This window comes from Hoplias malabaricus, chromosome 1, assembly GCF_029633855.1.
Source record: "Hoplias malabaricus isolate fHopMal1 chromosome 1, fHopMal1.hap1, whole genome shotgun sequence".
Taxonomy (NCBI): domain Eukaryota; kingdom Metazoa; phylum Chordata; class Actinopteri; order Characiformes; family Erythrinidae; genus Hoplias; species Hoplias malabaricus.
Genome location: NC_089800.1, coordinates 2,206,957 through 2,227,866, shown reverse-complemented (window position 1 = coordinate 2,227,866; position 20,910 = coordinate 2,206,957). Strand labels below are relative to the sequence as shown.

General features: G+C 41.8%; 1 protein-coding gene across 1 annotated transcript in view; it reads right to left on the bottom strand.

Moving 5' to 3' along the window:
• The window catches only part of LOC136705014 (carcinoembryonic antigen-related cell adhesion molecule 2-like), a 49,262-nt gene extending 31,814 nt beyond the window's left edge, over positions 1-17,448 (bottom strand). Inside the window, exons 1-4 of the mRNA XM_066678228.1 lie at positions 17,142-17,448; positions 8,825-9,073; positions 7,899-8,147; positions 7,250-7,364 (exon numbers count right to left, since the gene is read on the bottom strand). Of these exons, the coding sequence (XP_066534325.1) occupies positions 7,250-7,364; positions 7,899-8,147; positions 8,825-9,073; positions 17,142-17,448 (920 nt within the window). The remainder of the gene's footprint in view (positions 1-7,249; positions 7,365-7,898; positions 8,148-8,824; positions 9,074-17,141) is intronic.
• Between the last annotated feature and the right edge of the window lie 3,462 nt (positions 17,449-20,910).

The window sequence follows — 20,910 nt, the reverse complement described above, 5'->3', positions numbered from 1 at the left end:
TCTGCGAACTGCCTTGAGGCGTCACCTAGGTTCAACTGTATTGAGACTGAGTCTTTCCCCTGAACTAAATGTAAAAGTAGAAAAACAAAATCAGCCTGTTTCAGCAACCTAATCAATAATAAATCATACACAAAACCTAGCAGCAACACCTCAGAACTAAAATTTGGGTTACTCAACATAAGATCACTAAACTCAAAAGCAGTCATCGTAAATGATATCATAAGTGATCATAAATTCAATGTTTTCTGTCTCACGGAAACGTGGGTTAGACCAAATGAATATTCAGCACTAAATGAAGCCACCTCCATAGGCTATAATTATATACATAGCCAAAGATTATCAGGCAAAGGAGGTGGAGTATGTGTAATTTACCAAAATACCCTAGAAATTAGTCTTAAACAATGTGACACCTTCACTTCTTTTGAGGTTCTCTCCACCATTATTACAAATCCGGTCACAAAAAAGGACACATTTTTATTATGCAACATTTACAGACCACCAGGGCCTTACTTAGAACTTCTGAAAGAATTCAGCGATTTTGCTGCAAACCTAGCGGTTTGCAATCATAAAGTTATAATTGTAGGAGATTTCAATATCCATTTTGAGAAGGAAAGTGACCCACTAAAAAAGGCATTTACCTCAATCTTAGACTCTATTGGTATTACTCAAAATGTAACAGGACCTACACACTACTGCAGTCACACTTTAGACTTAGTTCTGACACTAGGTCTTAACATTGACAAAATTAATATCTTACCGCAATCCTCAGCAATCTCCGACCATTACCTAATTTCATATGAGCTACATATTAGCCATAATATATGTAAGACCCCTCGCTATTCTACAAAGTGTATAATAAAACCATCTACCGCCCTACAATTTATAGAAAACCTCCCAGAAATATCAACACCAGTTCCCACTCTGTCAGACCCAATGGACCTAGATATACTAACTGACTACTTAGAAAATACCTGTCGATCAACTTTAGAAAAGGAAGCACCACTTAAACATAAAAGTATAAGATAGAAAAAGCTCGCACCATGGTATAATGATAAAACCCGTACATTAAAACAAACATCACGGAAACTAGAGCGGAAATGGCGATCAACCAAGCTGGAAGTGTTCCATTCTGCCTGGAAGGGCAGCCTTATAGAGTATAGAAATGTCCTCACTAAAGCTCGCTCAGCATATCTGGCCTCAATGATCTCCAATGATAAAAATAATCCGAGAGCACTGTTTAGTGTTTCCAGAACTACAAAAAATCAAGCAGGTTCCGAACAACTAACTCCAGCAACTCTCACCAGTAAAGATTTTATGGACTTTTTTAATAATAAAATTGAGAATATTAGACAACAAACTCAAGCCACAGGATTAAATCCGACCTGGCTGCCACCCGATGTGACTGATATAAAACATAAAGTAATTGTAAAAGAAAGACTTGAAACCTTTTACCCACTCCCACAGTTAGAAGTAGAGAAGATTATCACCTCCGCAAACTGTAAAACTTGCACACTTGATGCAATTCCCAAAAAATTGCTCAAAGAAGTACTACCAGCTATTATCAATCCTCTTTTAACTATAGTAAACTCATCCCTTAGCCTGGGCCATGTACCCAAAGCTTTTAAACTAGCAGTTATTAAACCTATGATCAAGAAACCAAATCTTGATGCTAGTACACTGTCTAATTACAGGCCTGTTTCAAATCTGCCATTTCTGTCCAAGATCTTAGAAAGAGCCGTGGCCCAACAACTTAGTTCATATCTACATAAGAATCATATATATGAAAAATTCCAATCTGGATTCAGGCCACATCATAGTCTGAATGATCTAGTCTAGATAACAAATGATCTTCTTCTTGCCTCTGATCAAGGCCACATATCCCTGTTGGTGCGTCTTGACCTAAGCGCAGCCTTCGATACAATAGACCACAATATTCTCCTAGAAAGTTTAGAAAACATGGTTGGAATTACAGGGACAGCCCTATTATGGTTCAAATCTTACTTAACGGAACGTTACCAATTCATAAAAGTAAACAATCTAAATTCAAATTGTTCTAAAGTAAGATTTGGAATTCCACAAGGCTCTATTTTAGGACCATTATTATTTACATTATACATGTTACCGCTAGGCACAGTTATAAGAAACCATGACATTAACTTTCACTGTTACGCAGATGACATGCAATTGTATATTTCAGCCAAGCCCGATGACAAACACAGATTAAAGAAAATAGAGGACTGTGTAAAAGACGTGAAAGGCTGGATGTTGCGTAACTTCCTCCTTCTAAACAACAACAAAACAGAGGTCCTGCTTTTGCATCCGAAGGTGGCAGGAAATAAATTATCAGATTTAATTTTAAATCTCGCTGACTTTCCAGTTAAACCTGGTTCAGCAGCAAAAAATCTTGGTGTCATAATTGACCCGGATTTATCATTTGATCAACACATAGGCAGTACCACTAGGACAGCTTTTTTACATCTTCACAATATTGCTAAGATTAGAAATGCTTTATCCCTGCAGGACGCAGAAACATTAGTACATGCCTTTATTACTTCAAGGCTTGACTAGTGTAACGCACTACTGTCAGGATGCACCAGCAGTAATTTAAGAAAACTTCAACTAGTTCAAAATGCTGCAGCCAGGGTCCTCACTAAAACTAGAAAATTTGAACATATTAGCCCAGTTCTATCATCACTTCATTGGCTGCCTGTTAAATTCCGCATCGATTTCAAAATTCTGTTATTAACATATAAAGCTCTACATGGACTTGCTCCTGAATACCTTCAAGATACAGTTTCCTATTATGAGCCTCCATGTTTACTCTTATCACAGAATACTGGATTTTTAATCAGAATTCAGAAGAGCCTTTTCTTATAAAGCCCCCAAACTCTGGAATGATCTTCCAGAAAATGTTCGGGACTCAGACACAGTCGCAATCTTCAAATCTTGGCTAAAAACTAATTTGTTTAGTTTATCTTTTGGTAGCTAATGCTCCCCCATAGATAAAGGTGGCAGATCCGAGGGGTCCATGGACACAAGGAATTATAGTAAACTGAGACACTGGTGCTGTTGTCCCGCCGCTTCACGCGATCACTCAGGTTTGTTGATGGTGGAGCGGAGGGATGCCAGTGTTTCAGGATGCTCCCGTGTCTGTGTGTCCTTCTGGTTCTCTCCTTTTAGTTAAAGCTGTCGTAGTCAGATCTGCCGGAGTCACACTCTGGAAATGTTCACATTTTCTGCTGTACAAATACAAAACAGTTCAAAACTAATTGAATACCTTTACCTTTTTCCGAGAAAACGACTGCCCACCTGTCTGTCTGGACACTGATGGATGACTGTCGAGATCCTCCTCCATGCTTCAGACCAGCTGCTCACGCTCCAGCAACCACCAAGTGCCTTGAAGCTGCCCCTACACTGAAGTTCTCATGGACTACTAACTATTATTACCAGTAGATTGACCAGAAGAGGATGGGTCACCCCTTGTGAGCCTTGGTTCCTCCCAAGGTTTCTTCCTCAGCTGGGGGAGTTTTTCCTTGCCACTGTCGCCCCTGGCTTGCTCATTGAGGTTTTTTACATTTTTTTACATTTCGTGTCAAATCTTTCCCTTACTGGAATTCTGTGAAGCTGCTTTGTGACAACATCAGTTGTGAAAAGTGCTATACAAATAAAATTTGATTTGATTTGATTTAAGGAGAGATCTCATGATATTAATGTAGAGACATTTTTTTAACTCTTTACTAAGAGATTCTCCAGTTTTGCTCCTGAGGATTACCCCCTCAGGTCCGGGGAAATGTTTTTTTTTTGGGGGGGGAGTTGTGGGTTGGGGCTGTTAGCCTCAAATCACTGGATACGGGAGGTGAGGCTAACAGGGGCGCATCTACAGGGGAACCACGGTTGAAGAAGTCCCTCAAGAGTGCGCCCATCAGTCCCCCTAAACCCGAAAAAACACCAACACGTGCCCAGCGAGCAGCACAAACCCCTGCCTCTTCTGTCACCGTAAACGCGGCTTCCACTGTTGCTCCTGTCTCCGTGAACGCGCCATTTGCCGCTCCTGTCTCCGTGAATGCACTATTTGCCGCTCCTGTCTCCGTGAAGACGGCTCCTGTCTCCGTGAAAGCAGCACCCGCCGATCCTGTCTCCGTGAACGAGGCGCCCGCCACTCCTGTCTCCGTGAACGCGGCGCCCACCGCTCCTGTCTCCGTGAAGGCGGCGCCAGCTGCTCCTATCTCCGTGAAGGCGGCACCAGCCGATCCTGTCACCGTGAACGTGGCGCTCGCCGCTCCTGTCTCCGTGAAGGCGGCTTCCTCAGCCGCTCCTGTCCCTGCGAAGGCGGCTTCCTCAGCCACTCCTGTCCCTGCGAAGGCGGCTTCCTCAGCCGCTCCTGTCCCTGCGAAGGCGGCATCCCCCACTGCGTCTGTTCATGCGAAGGCGGCGTCCCCCGCCGCCTCTGCACCAGTGACTGTGGCCCCGGCCGCTTCTGCACCTGTGACTATGGCTCCGGCTGTTTCTGCTACAGTGACTGTGGCCCTGGCCACTTCTGCACCCGTGACTGTGGCTTTGGCCATTTCTGCACCTGTGACTGTGGCCCCAGCCGCTCCTGCACTGGTGACTGTGACTCCGGCCGCTCCTGTACCAGTGACTGCGGCTCCGGCTGCATCAGGTTGTGTCCATAGGTCGGCCCCTAGGACTTCAAGGCCGATCCCTAGAGCTGTGCCCAGGCTGGCTTCTTGGACAGCCCCACAGACTTTGACCAGTCCTGGGTACCCCCTGTTATTTTGGTTCCCCTGTCTATTCCTGTCCTGTTTCCTGTCTCTGTCCTCGTCCCTGTACCTGTGTCTGTCTTTATCTCAGTTCCCGTCCCTGTCACTGTGTTTGTGTCTGTCCCTGTAAATGTCCTGGTCCCTGTTCCCCTGCCTAGTCCTGTCCAGTCCCCTGTTAATAATCCAGTCCAGTCCCCGTTTCAGTCTAGTGTCATGTCACCTGTCTCTTCTCTTGTCTTGTCTCCAGTCCACTCCCTGTTTCATCCCTCTGACCAGTCTACAGTCCAGTCCCCTTTTCAACCCTCTGTCCAGTCTCCTATCCAGTTCCATTACCCAGTCCTGTCACCTGTCCTGTTGTCTGTCCAGTCACCGGAACCCAACCTCTGTCCAGTCTCATACCCCTGTCCAGTCTTCCATCTCGGGTCCTGTCCTGTTCTCAGTCTCGTCTCAGTTCCTGTCCAATGTGCAACCCCAGTCTCCTGTTAAGTCTTGTGTTTCCACTCCTGTCCTGTCTAGTCCATTCCAGTACCTAGTTCCATCTCCTGTTTCATTTTGTAAGTTACCTGTCCAGTCTCTTGTTTAGTCTCCTGTCCTGTCCTGAGTCCTGTCTCCTAATGTTCCTTTTCTTGTCTTCGTCTGTTTTGTTTTCTGCGCCAGCACCTGGGGGGTCTAGGTGTACGCGCCCCGAGAGTTTCGCGTTCAGGAGGGGGCATCTGTCACGCCCTCGTCCTGTCAGGTCTGTTTTCCCTGACATGTGCTTTATCTGCACATAACTTTGTCTATTATTGTCCTTTTCTCTGCCCTAGTGCCGCCTTTGTTCCGCCTCCTCGTCTGTGTCTCATTTGTTACCCTGCCCTCTCATTAACTGTCTCAGGTGCATCTTGTCTGTGTTAATATTTAAGTCCCCTTGTATTACTTCCTGTTATCGGTCATTTGTATTGTTTGTTTCCTAGTCAGGTTGTTTTGTGTTGTTCTCACACTTGTTTCACTCACTAAGTCATGTCGTGTTGTTTTGCTTTATTCCAAGTCCAAGTAGTGTCATGTCGTATCGTGATCTTTTCAAGTCATGTCGTTTTGTTTCCAGTTCAAATCGTGTTGTTTCTTTGTGTTGTAAATAAAAGTAAGTGTTTTAGCAAGTGTGTCCGCCTCCGTCAGTCCACCCCATGATTCCTGACATTTATACGGTACCCACTGTAATTTATGTAAATATGTGTAACCCCACCTTCTTTTGTAAATCACAGCTAAGATGGTCAGGGTCAGTAAGAACAGCATCAGTCCAACGATGATCAGAGCAGTGAACATTAACGAAGAGGAACCTGATGGAGGAGAAACACCAGATCGACCTGAAATAAAACAATCATCCAGTTAGAACAGGAGCTGGAGTAAATTTGTGGCTAAAGAAGAGTTGGAGCTTCCCGTGTCTCAGAGGAAACCTGTTTCTGAGGCTGTTGATGAAGGGAGTGACACAGATCTACTGCTTGGTCGAGGTGTTCTAGTGATAAATCAGTGGAAAAGTCAGAGAACCCTGGTTTACTTTATTAGTAAATTATTTTAATTTAATTAACTTAATTATTATATATTTACTTTATTTTTTTTTAAAGCTTTCAGAGAGTGGACAGGAATCACACGAGGAAACGAAGAGTTAAGAGTTCATTACCACATTACAGTATTCTGTCTTTCACACACACACACACACTGCCTGGCCACTTTATCAGAAACCCCTCTCTGATTAAGGACAGTGTGTCGTCCAGTCATTAGCCCTTCATCAGAGTCCAGCTCCTGACCACAGAGCCACTCCTGACTGGATATTTTTGGTTTATGAACCTGCGAGACGAGGTGAGATCTCCAAAGGTGATGATTAAAAAGCTCACAAGAAACCATTTGTTGAGAATTTCAGTAACAATTACATTTAATATTTTTAAATATAATGTTACTTACACGTTACAGTGTAATACCTGGATTAACAATTAATATCAGTTTGTCTATTTATGCTCGTTAGTAAAACCAGGGTGGGAGGGTGTGTGGGGCACGGGGCCTGGACAAACACCCCTGCTCATACCTGGGGGAATCTTTATTTGGAACTGGTTTGGTAAAGAAACTCTGCTACATCCAGGCCTCTAGGTGTCAGTGTGATTCATTCCAACTCCAGATATTCCAACCTACTTTGTAGATTACTTTAAATGGACTCACTACTGAGTGAAATGTACCTAAAAATTTGTGTGTTTTTAGATGGTAAACACTGTAATTTATGAAAATACGTTTAGCCACACGTCCTTTTGTAAATCACAGCTAAGATGGTAAGGGTTAATAAGACCAGCACTACTCCAATGACCAGAAAAATAAACATGATCAACAAAGTGAAACCTGATGAAGAAGAAACACCTGACTCATCTGTCATCGAAAGGCCTTGAGATAGAACAAGAGCTCATCAATTAAAGAGAAGTAAAGTACTGACAGCAGCAGTAAGACATTATTCTGAGCTGTTTGACCCACCTCTGATGTTCAGCTGGACTGGTTCTGATCGTACGGACTCGTCTGTCTTCAGAGCACAGGAATAATTCCCAGAATCCCCCACAGTCAGGTTACGGAGGTGAAAAACGGAGGCTGTGTAAAAAAGCTCAGTGTCAGTGTCTAACCAATCAGGATGAACTATGGGCCATATACTGACCTGCCTGATCATGAAGGTAGTGCAGGGTCAGCACTCCCTTATTGGGCTACAATCTGTGCATTTTCACACACAGCTAGAAGCAGCCAGAAGCACAGTACAGACTCCTATTTCTGTCCCTTTCTCCTTAAGATAGAGTAAGTTCTCTCCATAAACCTTTATAGAATATGAATGTTAGTTAATACTTAGTAAAATATCTCTTAGTTTAAAGCATGAATATCCTGCTGAGTGTGATAACGTGTTTAATCGGTGTAAAGAGACGTGTCCTGAACAGCAGGGTGTTAGTTAGTCAGAGTTTGTTTTGGTCATTTGTTTGACGCTAGTAGTTTAGTGTGTATTTTTACGTGTTTGTGTTAGCTATTATCTGTTGTATATGTCGTAGTTAGTAAATACTGACGTTAGCTTGTGAAGCTACAGCAGCTAATACTTTGGGCTATTGATACTGTATAGAAACTTACTTACTCCTTACTTACCTTTGTACGTGTGTTGTATAATACAGGGTGAAAGATATTCCTCTCTGTGTCCTGACAGACACCCAGTGACAACTAGCTTGTCTGAACCAGTCTTCCCCAAAGGTTCTGACTCAGGTAAACGCTCTCCGTTCTTAAACCAGACGAACTGTGGAGAGCTGGGAGTGCAGTTCACAGCACAGGTCAGATTCACAGAGTCTCCCTCCTTTAGAGTCCGGTCTCCAGAAGAACTGGACATCCACAGCTCCAGAGCTTTCAAAGAGTGGACAGGAGTCACATGAGGAAATAAAGGGTAAGAATTAATTACCACATTACAGTATTCTGTTTTCACACACACACTGCCTGGCCACTTTATCAGAAACCCCTCTCTGATTAATGACAGTGTGTCGTCCAATCTTTAGCCCTTCATCAGAGTCCAGCTCCTGACCATAGAGCCACTCTTGACTGGATAATTTTGGCTTAAGAACCATTCTCAACTCCGCAGTAAAAACCACACACACACACACACACTCTCTCTCTCTCTCTCTCTCTCTCTATCTCTCTCTCTCACACACACACACACACACACACGCACACACACACACACACGCACACAAAGCCATGTCAGTGTCACTGTGGAGCTGAGAACTACCAAAGTATTTGTAGAGAATGGTCCTGTGTTCAGAAACTGATCAGTGATGAAGGGGGGTCTGGTAAACAGAGGGGGTACAATTAGGGGTTTCTAATAAAGTGGCCACTGAGTGTAAGCACAAAGTAGGGTTTTATTTTAGATTAAAAATGTAGAGTTTTATTATGTTATTAATATTTACCTGTTACGTTAAGAGTCGCTCCAGGGAGACCTGTCCATTGACCATTGGTGACATTAGTTATAAATCTGAACCTATATCCTCCAGAGTGAGAGAACTGTACATTTCTGATTAATAAAGTACAGATGGATGTTTTGTCTCCAACAAACTCAAAGCCGTCTGAATCAGTGGAAGTGTTACTGTCATAAATGTACGGTGGGACTGTACAGTGTGAGTCAGTGTTTGTGTTGTTTGAGCACCAGCGAACTCTCTGTAGCTCACGTACTGGACCAGGATAGAAATAAGTACAGGAGATACTGACACTGGAGCCTCTCACAGCACAGATCGGCTCAGAGTAATTCACCCCCCATTCACTGGAGGCTGAGAAAACACCTGGAGAAGAATCAGAGAGGAGAGGAGGGTGAAGATTAACAGAAGTTCAGTTCCTGTGCTGATAGAGGTTTTAAGACATTCCCCTGGACTCTGCTGAACATTAACTGGATTGAGGTATTTAACATTAAACACAGATTGAGGTAGTGAGTGTATAACTGAAAGATGTTTTGATGTATGCTTTTCTGAACCTTTCTGAACTTCTGTTCCTGTGCTGTTCTGTTCTATTTCTGGATCATTCTGCTCTACAGTAAAAAGCTGAAGCTCCAGAGTCAGAGGTGTGGCCTGATCCCAAAGCAGCACGGTGTAAAGTGTAAGGCAGGTCGGCAGAATACATGTGCTGAGTAGTTTTAATGGGGTTAAGATCAGAAGCACAGTCAGGACCAGCAGGGGTCAGAAAACAGAGAGTCACAGGTAACACAGGCGTTTCCACAGTAAACAACTAGCAACAAAACCACAGCAACAAACACACTCTAGAAATCTCACACAAGTAGCATCACAACACAGCGCTGAACCAAAGGACCGTCAGTGAGAGTTTGAGTAGCTGCAGGTGTGTGTAATAGAATAGTAATTCATACCGGTCAGTGTGAGCAGAGTCAGTGCTGAAAGGTGCAGAGTTTTCATCTCCCTCTCCTCTGAAGAACCAGACTAATGCAGCGTCTGTGTGTGTGTGTGTGTGTGTGTGTGATACCTCAGCTCTGTTTTTGTAAAACACATTGAGGCTAAAAGAGCTACTTTAAAAATTATGAAATTACTTCTAAAAGAAGAAGTTTGTGACCAGAAACTCCCTGACACTGCTGACCATCACAGAAACGTCTGGAGGTGTGAGTTCTCATCATATTTACATATCCACAGTGACCACAGCTGATGAAGAGATACTTAGAAATGCTTTAAAACCTTTTTCAACAAGTTCAGATATACAGATGTTGGTCATAAAATTAGAATATCATGAAAAAGTTGATTTATTTCAGTAATTCCATTCAAAAAGTGAAACTTGTATATTATACTCATTCATTACACACCGACTGATATATTTCAAGTGTTTTGTTTCTTTTAATTTGATGATTATAACTGACAACTAATGAAACCCCAAATTCAGTTTCTCAGAAAATAGAATATTGTGAAAAGGTTCAATATTGAAGACACCTGGTGTCACAATATATTCAGCGAATTAACTCATAACACCAGCTAAGGCCTTTAAATGATCTCTCAGTCTAGTTCTGTAGGCTTCACAATCATGGGGAAGACTGCTGACTTGACAGTTGTCCAAAAGACGACCAATGACACCTTACACAAGCAGAGCAAGACACTAAAGGTCATTGCTAAAGAGGCTGGCTGTTCACAGAGCTCTGTGTCATTAAAAAAGAGGTGAAGGGAACGAAAAGATGTGGTAGATAAAAGTGTACAGGCAAATAGGGATAACCACACCCTGGAGAGGATTGTGAAACAAAACCCATTCAAAAATGTGGGGGAGATTCACAAAGACTGGACTGCAGCTGGAGTCAGTGCTTCAAGAAACACCACGCACAGACATATATAAGACATGGATTTCAGCGTCGCATTCCTTGTGTCAAGCCACTCTTGAACAAGAGACTGTGTCAGAAGTGTCTCGCTTCCAAAAAGGACTGGACTGCTGCTGAGGGGTCCACAGTTATGTTCTCTGAGGAAAGTAAATTTTGCATTTCCTTTGGAAATCAAGGTCCCAGAGTCTGGAGGAAGAGAGGAGAGACATCCATGTTAACTGAGGTCCAGTGTAAAGTTTACACAGTCAGTGATGGTTTCGGGTGCCATGTCATCTGCTGGTGTCGGACCACTGTGTTTTTTGAGGTCCAAGGTCAAAGCAGCCGTCTACCAGGAAGTTTTTGAGCACTTCATGCTTCCTGCTGCTGACCAACTTTATGGAGATGCAGATTTAATTTTCCAACAGGACATGGCACCTGCACACAGTGCCAAAGCTGACATTACCTGGTTTAAAGACCATGGTATCCCTCTTCTTAATTGGCCAGCAAACTCACCTGACCTTAACCCCATAGAAAATCATAGAAACTCTTCTCCAGAAGGCTCTCTGTGAACTTTCTTTATATTTGCTCTTTTTCACTGTGGGAAAGATTGAAAACACAGAGAAACATAACAGTGAATAATTTGTATATGCACATATGTGTGTGTGGGTGGGGGGGAGGGGGGTTATTAATAGGTGTAAATGAATTACCAAAGAAAATATTGCACCAGAAATTCAAAGCTCGTATTAATCTTGTTAGATTTATTAGTCCTTCATTAGCCCTTCATCAGAGTCCAGCTTCTGACCACAGAGACGCTCCTGATTATAACAAAGCATCTGGAGAACAGTTGTCCTGTGTTCAGAACCTGAGCGGTGATGACTCGAAGTCTCGTAAACAGATGGGGTACAGTCGAGGTGGGTGTTTCACTGACAGGAAAGTGGAAGCACATGTGAGATAAAGTTTGTAGCTTTATTTTAATATTTACCTCCCACTTTAAGCATCACTCCAGGGAAACCTGGTTAATATCCGCTATAGCTCTGAACTGATACTCTCCAGAGTGAGAGAACTGTACCTATCTGAGTAGTAAAATACAGTGGGAGAGTTACTGTCGTAAATGTACAGTGGGGCATAACATATATTCTTAGTATTTGAGTTATTTTAGCACCAAAGAACTCTCTGTACCTCACGCTCTGGACCAGTACATGATACTGACACTGGAGCCTCTCACAGCACAGATCGGCTCAGAGCAATTCACCCTTCATCCACTAGAGTCTGAGAAAACACCTGGAGAAGAATCAGAGAGGAGAGGAGGGTGAAGATTAAAAGAAGGTGAATAACTTTAGCTCCTGTGCAGATAGATGTTTTAAAAACACCTGAAAATAAGTGAGTCTTTACCCCTTTCACACGTGCACAGTGACCCTGAACTTTTCTGAATTTTATCCAGAGGAGCTGTGTGTGAACACAAATGTTTGTAACATCCTGCTGCATCCTGTCTGAGTGACCCCCTGTGTGAACAGAGCTGGGAATGTTCCGAAGGATCGCACTGTATCTCCTGCACGTGCTGCACAGGCTCCACCCCCTCCTCCTGGAACCATACAGGACCTTTCCAGCTGTGAGAACAGGTCTGACACAGAATATCTCCAGCTGTGTGCTACGTGAGAGGACAACTCTAACTAACTTTATTTGAAGTTGTATTTGACAGTGGCTTTGAGCAGCTGCAGATGTGTGTCGTTGCCTAGGGGCGGAGCCAGGAGGGATTTAGCCACTGTCCAGGAGGAATGCTTAAGTCCAGGCAGCTTAGAACTGTGACACCATGAACACACCACCACACTACAGACAGGAAAGAGGATTAGAGAGGGAGTATGAACGGAGGAGATGGAGCTGAGGAGAAAGGAGACTCCTTCACTCTCTGATGTTCTGCAGCAGAAGGAAAAGTACTAACAACTATTATATTATTAAAATATTATTCAGTAACTACACGGAGAACAAGGCAAACTTTTAAGTGACAGCTGTGTGAAACCACTCGTGCGTGTGAAAAGAGAACTGACCACAAAGAAAAACTCTTGTGTGCTCAGGCTGTGAGAACTTCCACTGAACGTTAAGCAACTGTTAAAGGTTAAAGTTTATATTTTTACCAATTCTTTATTTGGCTGTTATTAATGCAACAATTACTGTTTCTGAAAGTCAGGGGGAATGCCCCAGAGAGACTGAGTGACTGAACTAGATGGAGATGTGTTCATTTAATTGTCTCTGTTCAAAGACTGTGGGACTCTTCTAATCAAACCATGCACGTTTTTTGCAGCCCCTGTCTCACTCCAGACTCACCTTCTAATGTCTGCCCTGATTAAAACTGTCCTTCTCACTTGTATATTTACAAAACTGGTTCTTCAAGGGAACAATCTTTGGAAACTGTCCGTAAAGAAAAACAAACTGATTATTTGTTTTAACAGATACTCCATCAAATCTCTTCGAGTTATTTCCTGAAAAGACACTTTTACCCGAGTCTTTATTGATGTTTTCCTGCTGATTTGAGACTTCTCCACCCTCCTCTATAAGGAACATGTGAGAAACTGGAAGAGCAGGAATAATTCATACCGCTCAGTGTGGACTTTACACTTTTACTCCAGTGGTCTTTTGGTACAGTGTATGGAATCAGGGCGGCATGGTGGTGCAGCAGGTTAGTGTCGCAGTCACACAGCTCCAGGGGCCTGGAGGTTGTGGGTTCGATTCCCGCTCCGGGTGACTGTCTGTGAGGAGTTGGTGTGTTCTCCCTGTGTCCGCGTGGGTTTCCTCCCACAGTCCAAAAAAAACACACATTGCAGGTGGATTGGCAAGTCGAAAGTGTCCATATGTGTGAGTGTGTGTGTTGCCCTGTGAAGGACTGGCGTCCCCTCCAGGGTGTATTCCCGCCTTGCGCCCAATGATTCCAGGTAGGCTCTGGACCCCCCGCGACCCTAAATTGGATAAGTGGTTACAGATAATGGATGGATGTATGGAATCAAATCTGTCTCATCAGACTCAGATGAGAGTAAAATTTCTTCATCTTCAGGACATCAATAGTCTGTTATATTGTGTCTTTAGTGAGACTTTCAGATTTTTGGGACACTTTGAAAATAAAGAGATAATATCCGCGGAAAGAAGCTAAAAGTACAGTTTTTCCACGGTGTGGAAGTTGTGTTCGTATTTCTCCATCTAGCGGCGACAGAATGCAACTAGTGCAGAATTTAAGATGAAAGAGAAAATCCAAATGAATCGATTGCTTATCTATTGTATCCCGGATGTGTTCTCTGAATTTTGTAACTCGTATTTTGGCATCTGAAATTGGTCTATCGAATTTGAGCAACTTGGAAATATATTGTTTGAATTTTTAAAGCTTTATTTTTTTTATCTGAATTTATTAACCTTAAATAATAACTATGAAAACGTGTTCTTGAAAATTCACGAGTTCTATGGTCAGAATCGCGGATCGGACTGACGGAGGCGGACGCACTTGCTAAAACACAATAAACATTTATTTAAACAAAAGATAACAAAACAGAGACTTCAACAGAAAGGCAACACACCGGGAGCTAATAGAGACAGACAAAGGGAGCTAAGCAGACTAGACATACATACAGAGAGCTGGACAGACTAAACTTAAACACAGAGAGCTAAAGCAAACGGGACAGACAGACTAGAGCAATATGATAACAGTGGAAACAGTGACAGGGGAAATGAAACAAAACTACAACGGTGAAACATGGGAGAACTGTGGAGACAGACTAGACTGAGTAACAAGATAACTGAGAAACAGCAGAGACAGACAGACTTAATAACATGACATAGGAAACGACAGAGACAGACAGACAGACCGGACTGAGTAAATTGACATGGCAACAATGGAAGAGAAACAACATGACTAGGAAGTGAAACGAATGACCGACAAACATACAGAGATAAAGGGACTTATATTCACACAAGGACACCTGAGACTCATAACGAGGGGGCAGGACTACAAATGAGACACGGACGAGGAGGAGGAGCCAAGGCGGGACATGGACAATAACAAACAGAGCCATGTGCTAAGAAAGCACATGGCGGGGAAAACGGACACGACAAGACAAGGGCGTGACATCTATTCAAGAGCAATTATGTTCAGATGCATAATTGCGAAGCAAATTATTCAGAGGTGGAAGTCTGAAGATTTAAATTCAAAAGCAACAAAATTCAGATGTATAATTTCAGTGCAAAAAAAAATCAGTGCTATAAATTCAAAGGCGGTAATATTTCAAAGTCTGATGAGACAGATTTGCTTCCATAAAATTGCGTTATCAACTGATAAACTGTATCAAAGCCATCATTTTTTGATTCTTCCACTAAATACATTGATTTTAATTGATGATCTTTAGGACACTCTATCCGTTCCTGAAAGGTATAAACTAATAGAGCAGTAATAATTCATACCGGTCAGTGTGAGCAGGGTCAGTGCTGAAAGGTGCAGAGTTTTCATCTCTCTCTCCTCTGAAGAACCAAACTAATGCAGCGTTGTTTAATGACAATCCGGTCTCACAATTACTCGTGATATTGTCACATAGAGACTGCAATTCGTGATATAGTCGCATGTTTCTGATATTTTATGCGACAATATCACTATTATTAGTGTATGGGTAATTACCATAGAAACACTATGTGACAGTAACACGAAAACTCCTCCTCATTAAGGAGTCATTACCCATAACATAGAAAAAGGCATAATGCGAATTACACAACAAAGGTTCTTATTCCAACAAAGGCATAAAGTATTTTATTATAATATTTCTTCTAAGCAATGCTTATTATTGGTGTCCTACTTTAGCTTTAACTCTAACGAGAACATTTATTTCACTAAACGTTATTTTGACTAATTTTCAAAAGGTAAATACTGAAAAGGACATTTCTCTAGCCATTATTTGCTTCGATATTTTAACAAATAATGAATTAGTAACGTTATATTTTCCGTAAATAAAAATAAGACGGTGGTGTTAACGGATGGTAATGACTCCTTAATGAGGAGGAGATTTCGTGTTACTGTCACAGTGTTTTTATGGTAATTACCCATAAACTTACGATCGTGATATTGTTGCATAAAATGTCAAAAATATGCAACTATGTCACAAATTGTAGTCTCCTTTATATGTGACTTTATCATGAGTAGCTGTGAGACTGGGTTGTTACAGAAAATACAGAAATATTCAACATTAGATTTACTACATATAAACATTTATATTTGAACTTAAATTACACATTTAATAAAACTTTGTTGAAGAATTTAAGAAATTGTTTTATTTACACTGCTGTGAGCTATACTAGGCTAGCCTTGCTAACACTTATCAGTCAGATGCTAGCATTGTTGTTCACTGTAATATGGACTTTTTCCTTTTAAGGGCTTTGACAGAGCAGAAAATAGAGGGATTTCTTTAAAAACAATTGATTAGACTTGTGCAGTTTGTTTAAAATAGTGCTTTAAAAATATCCTCAGGCATGGTTTAGGGAGAATACACTTTAATGATTATGATATCAATGGAATAATGTTAATTTTCAAACATAAATCAAAGCAAAATTCAAGGAAATGTAATAAATATTTCCTACATTAAGTTAAAATTGCAGAGGTTTAGAATATTTTTATTTGCACATTATACAGTGTTTATTTCTAAAGCAGTTTCTGAACATAAATCATAGACAGGACACTTATAGACAGTTATAGATTAATAATAATAATAATAACAGTATTAATATTCATTAATTTATTTAGAGTCCACTACACTGTAGATCACTGTAACCATCTCTTGATCGTCACTTTGGGAAAGGCTGCAAACACAGAGAAATATAATAGTCAGTAAATATTATTTGCACATTCAGTAAAAACATAAAAAATGAACAGAGGAAATGCAGCACCGCAAATTCAACATTAATCCAGTCTTAATTTCTATAATAAACTGTCATGTGACATTTCAGGAAATGCCTAGAAATGTGATGATGCCTATAGAATTAGTGGTTATTCACTCAGTGCTAAAACAGGCATCCATTAAAACAATAATTATAAATAAAACTGTCTCTTCAGATAAACACAGAGGTTTCTGAAGTGATGAGTGTCTCAGGACAAGGCTCTTTGTATCATCCAGTGCATTTATGAATCACAATTCTATTCTCAAACTATGACATTGGTTATAATCCACTCTACACACTGTAATTTATGAAAAAATATTTATCCCCACCTCCAGCAGCTCACAGCTAAGATGATCAGTGTTAGTGACACCACCATCAGTCCAACGATGACCAGAGCAGTGAACATCAACAACGAAGAGGAACCTGATGGAGGAGAAACACCAGATCGACCCAAAATAAAAAAAAATCATCCAGTTAGAACAGGAGCTGGAGTAAATTTGTGGCTAAAGAAGAGTTGGAGCTTCCCGTGTCTCAGAGGAAACCTGTTTCTGAGGCTGTTTGATGAAGGGAGTGACACAGATCTACTGCTTGGTCGAGGTGTTCTAGTGATAAATCAGTGGGAAAGTCTGAGAACCCTGATTTACTTTATTCTGAGCTGTTTGACCCACCTCCGATGTTCAGCTGGACTGGTTCTGATCGTACGGACTCGTCTGTCTTCAGAGCACAGGAATAATTCCCAGAATCCCCCACAGTCAGAGTAAGGAGGTGAAGAATGGAGCCTGACTCAGGTAAACGCTCTCCGTTCTTAAACCAGACAAACTGTGGAGAGCTGGGTGTGCAGTTCACAGCACAGGTCAGATTCACAGAGTCTCCCTCCTTTAGAGTCCGGTCTCCAGAAGAACTGGACATCCACAGCTCCAGAGCTTTCAGAGAGTGGACAGGAGTCACATGAGGAAACGAAGGGTAAGAGTTCATTACCACATTACAGTATTCTGTCTTTCACACACACACTGCCTGTCCACTTTATCAGAAACCCCTCTCTGATTAATGACAGTGTGTCGTCCAGTCATTAACCCTTCATCAGAGTCCAGCTCCTGACCACAGAGCCACTCCTGACTGGATATTTTTGGTTTATGAACCATTCTCAGCTCCGCAGTAAGAACCACACACACACACACACACACACACACACAAAGCCATGTCAGTGTCAGTGTGGAGTTGAGAACTACCAAAGTATTTGTAGAGAATGGTCCTGTGTTCAGAAACTGATCAGTGATGAAGGGGGGTCTGGTAAACAGAGGGGGTACCGTCAGGGGGTGTTTCTAATAAAGTGGCCACTGAGTGGAAGCACAAGGCAGCGTTTTATTTTAGATTAACAATGTAGAGGTTTATTACAATTTTAATATTTACCTGTTACGTTAAGAGTCGCTCCAGGGAGACCTGTATAGTTGTTGTATTTAGTTATAAATCTGAACTTATATCCTCCAGAGTGAGAGAACTGTACATTTCTGATTAATAAAGTACAGTTGGATGTTTTGTCTCCAACAAACTCAAAGCCTCCTGAAGCAGTGGAAGAGTCACTGTCATAAACATACGGTGGGTCTGTACACCAGACTAAGCACCAGAGAACTCTTTGTACCACAAGTGATTGAGGATAGGAATAAGTACAGGAGATACTGACACTGGAGCCTCTCACAGCACAGATCGGCTCAGAGTAAATCACCCTCCATTTACTGGAGTCTGAGAAAACACCTGGAGAAGAATCAGAGAGGAGAGGAGGGTGAAGATTAACAGAAGTTCAGTTCCTGTGCTGATAGAGGTTCTAAGACATTCCCCTGGACTCTGCTGAACATTAACTGGATTGAGGTATTTAACATTAAACACAGATTGAGGTAGTGAGTGTATAACTGAAAGATGTTTTGATGTATGCTTTTCTGAACCTTTCTGAACTTCTGTTCCTGTGCTGTTCTGTTCTATTTCTGGAACATTCCGCTCTACAGTAAAAAGCTGAAGCTCCAGAGTCAGTGGTGGGACCTGATCCCAAAGCAGCACGGTGTAAAGTGTGAGGCAGGTCGGCAGAATACATGTGCTGAGTAGTTTTAATGGGGTTAAGATCAGAAGCACAGTGAGGACCAGCAGGGGTCAGAAAACAGAGAGTCACAGGTAACACAGGCGTTTCCACAGTAAACCACTAGCAACAAAACCACAGCAACAAACACATTCTAGAAATCACACACAAGTAGCATCACAACACAGCGCTGAACCAAAGGACCGTCAGTGAGAGTTTGAGTAGCTGCAGGTGTGTGTAATAGAATAGTAATTCATACCGGTCAGTGTGAGCAGGGTCAGTGCTGAAAGGTGCAGAGTTTTCATCTCTCTCTCCTCTGAAGAACCAGACTAAGGCAGCGTCTCTGCGTGTGTGTGTGTGTGTGTGTGTGTGAGTGTGTGAGTTAACTCATCTCTGTTTCCATAAAATACACTGAGGCTAAAGGAGCTTTTCTTTTAAAAAGGATGAAATTACTTCTAAAAGAAGAAATTTGTGACCAGAAACGCTCTGACACTGCTGACCATCACATAGAGATACTTAGAAATGCTTCAAAGCCTTTTACAACAAGTTGAAATATACATTACTAAGTTCTGTTTATCTGTGTGTTGTGCTCTTTCACTTCTCCAGTCGCCCTTCACCCAAGCCCTAGCCTCAAAAACTATCATCTAAGTTCTGTGTTGTTGATCAGGGAGCAGGTAGCGGTACAGACCTGGCCAAAATGAAAACAAAATTAAGCTTTTAAACATGTTAGGAACAGAGAGGGAGAGAGAGAGATAGACAGAGAGAGAGAGAGAGAGAGAGAGAGAGAAAGAGAAAGTGGAGCTAACCATCTATATTTGTATCTATATAAAGCACAAGCTCTGACCCAAAATCACAAGTATAACAGACAGCATTTGTGCTTCATAACCCAATAAAGTTCACCTCCGCTCAGAAACTAACTCATAAAATGCACAGTGTTAGTTCCAGGAGCAGCCACAGTCCCTGAGAAAGGAAGAGCAGGCACTTCTTTCTTTTCTGACGCAGTGGAACCTGCGAGACAAGGTGAGATCTCCAAAGCAGGTGATTAAAAACCTCACAAGAAACCATTTGTTGAGAATTTCAGTAACAATTACATTTAATATTTTTAAATATAATGTTACTTACACGTTACAGTGTAATACCTGGATTAATAATTAATATCAGTTTGTCTATTTATGCTTGTTAGTAAAACCAGGGTGGGAGGGTATGTGGGGCACGGGGCCTGGACAAACACCCCTGCTCATACCTGGGGGAATCTTTATTTGGAACTGGTTTGGTAAAGAGACTCTGCTACATCCAGGCCTCTAGGTGTCAGTGTGATTCATTTCAACTCCAGATATTCCAACCTACTTTGTAGCTTACTTTAATTGGACTCACTACTGAGTGAAATGTACCTAAAATGTGTGTGTTTTTAGACGGTAAACACTGTAACTTATGAAAATACTTTTAGCCACACCTCCTTTTGTAAATCACAGCTAAGATGGTAAGGGTTAATAAAACCAGCACTACTCCAATGACCAGAAAAATAAACATGATCAACAAAGTGAAACCTGATGAAGAACAAACACCTGACTCATCTGTCATCGAAAGGCCTTGAGATAGAACAAGAGCTCATCAATTAAAGAGAAGTAAATTACTGACAGCAGCAGTAAGACATTATTCTGAGCTGTTTGACCCACCTCCGATGTTCAGCTGGACTGGTTCTGATCGTACGGACTCGTCTGTCTTCAGAGCACAGGAATATCTCCCAGAATCCCCCACAGTCAGATTACGGAGGTGAAGAACGGAGGCTGTGTAAAAAAGCTCAGTGTCAGTGTCTAACCAATCAGGATGAACTATGGGCCATATACTGACCTGCCTGATCATGAAGGTAGTGCAGGGTCAGCACTCCCTTATTGGGCTACAATCTGTGCATGTTCACACACAGCTAGAAGCAGCCAGAAGCACAGTACAGACTCCTATTTCTGTCCCTTTCTCCTTAAGATAGAGTAAGTTCTCTCCATAAACCTTTATAGAATATGAATGTTAGTTAATACTTAGTAAAATATCTCTTAGTTTAAAGCATGAATATCCTGCTGCGTGTGATAACGTGTTTAATCGGTGTAAAGAGACGTGTCCTGAACAGCAGGGTGTTAGTTAGTCAGAGTTTGTTTTGGTCATTTGTTTGACGCTAGTAGTTTAGTGTGTATTTTTACGTGTTTGTGTTAGCTATTATCTGTTGTACATGTCGTAGTTAGTAAATACTGACGTTAGCTTGTGAAGCTACAGCAGCTAATACTTTGGGCTATTGATACTGTATAGAAACTAATAATCCTGTTTCCTTTGTGTTTTCCTCAGAATCATACCCTCACCTGTCACCTGCCTTAAACTGC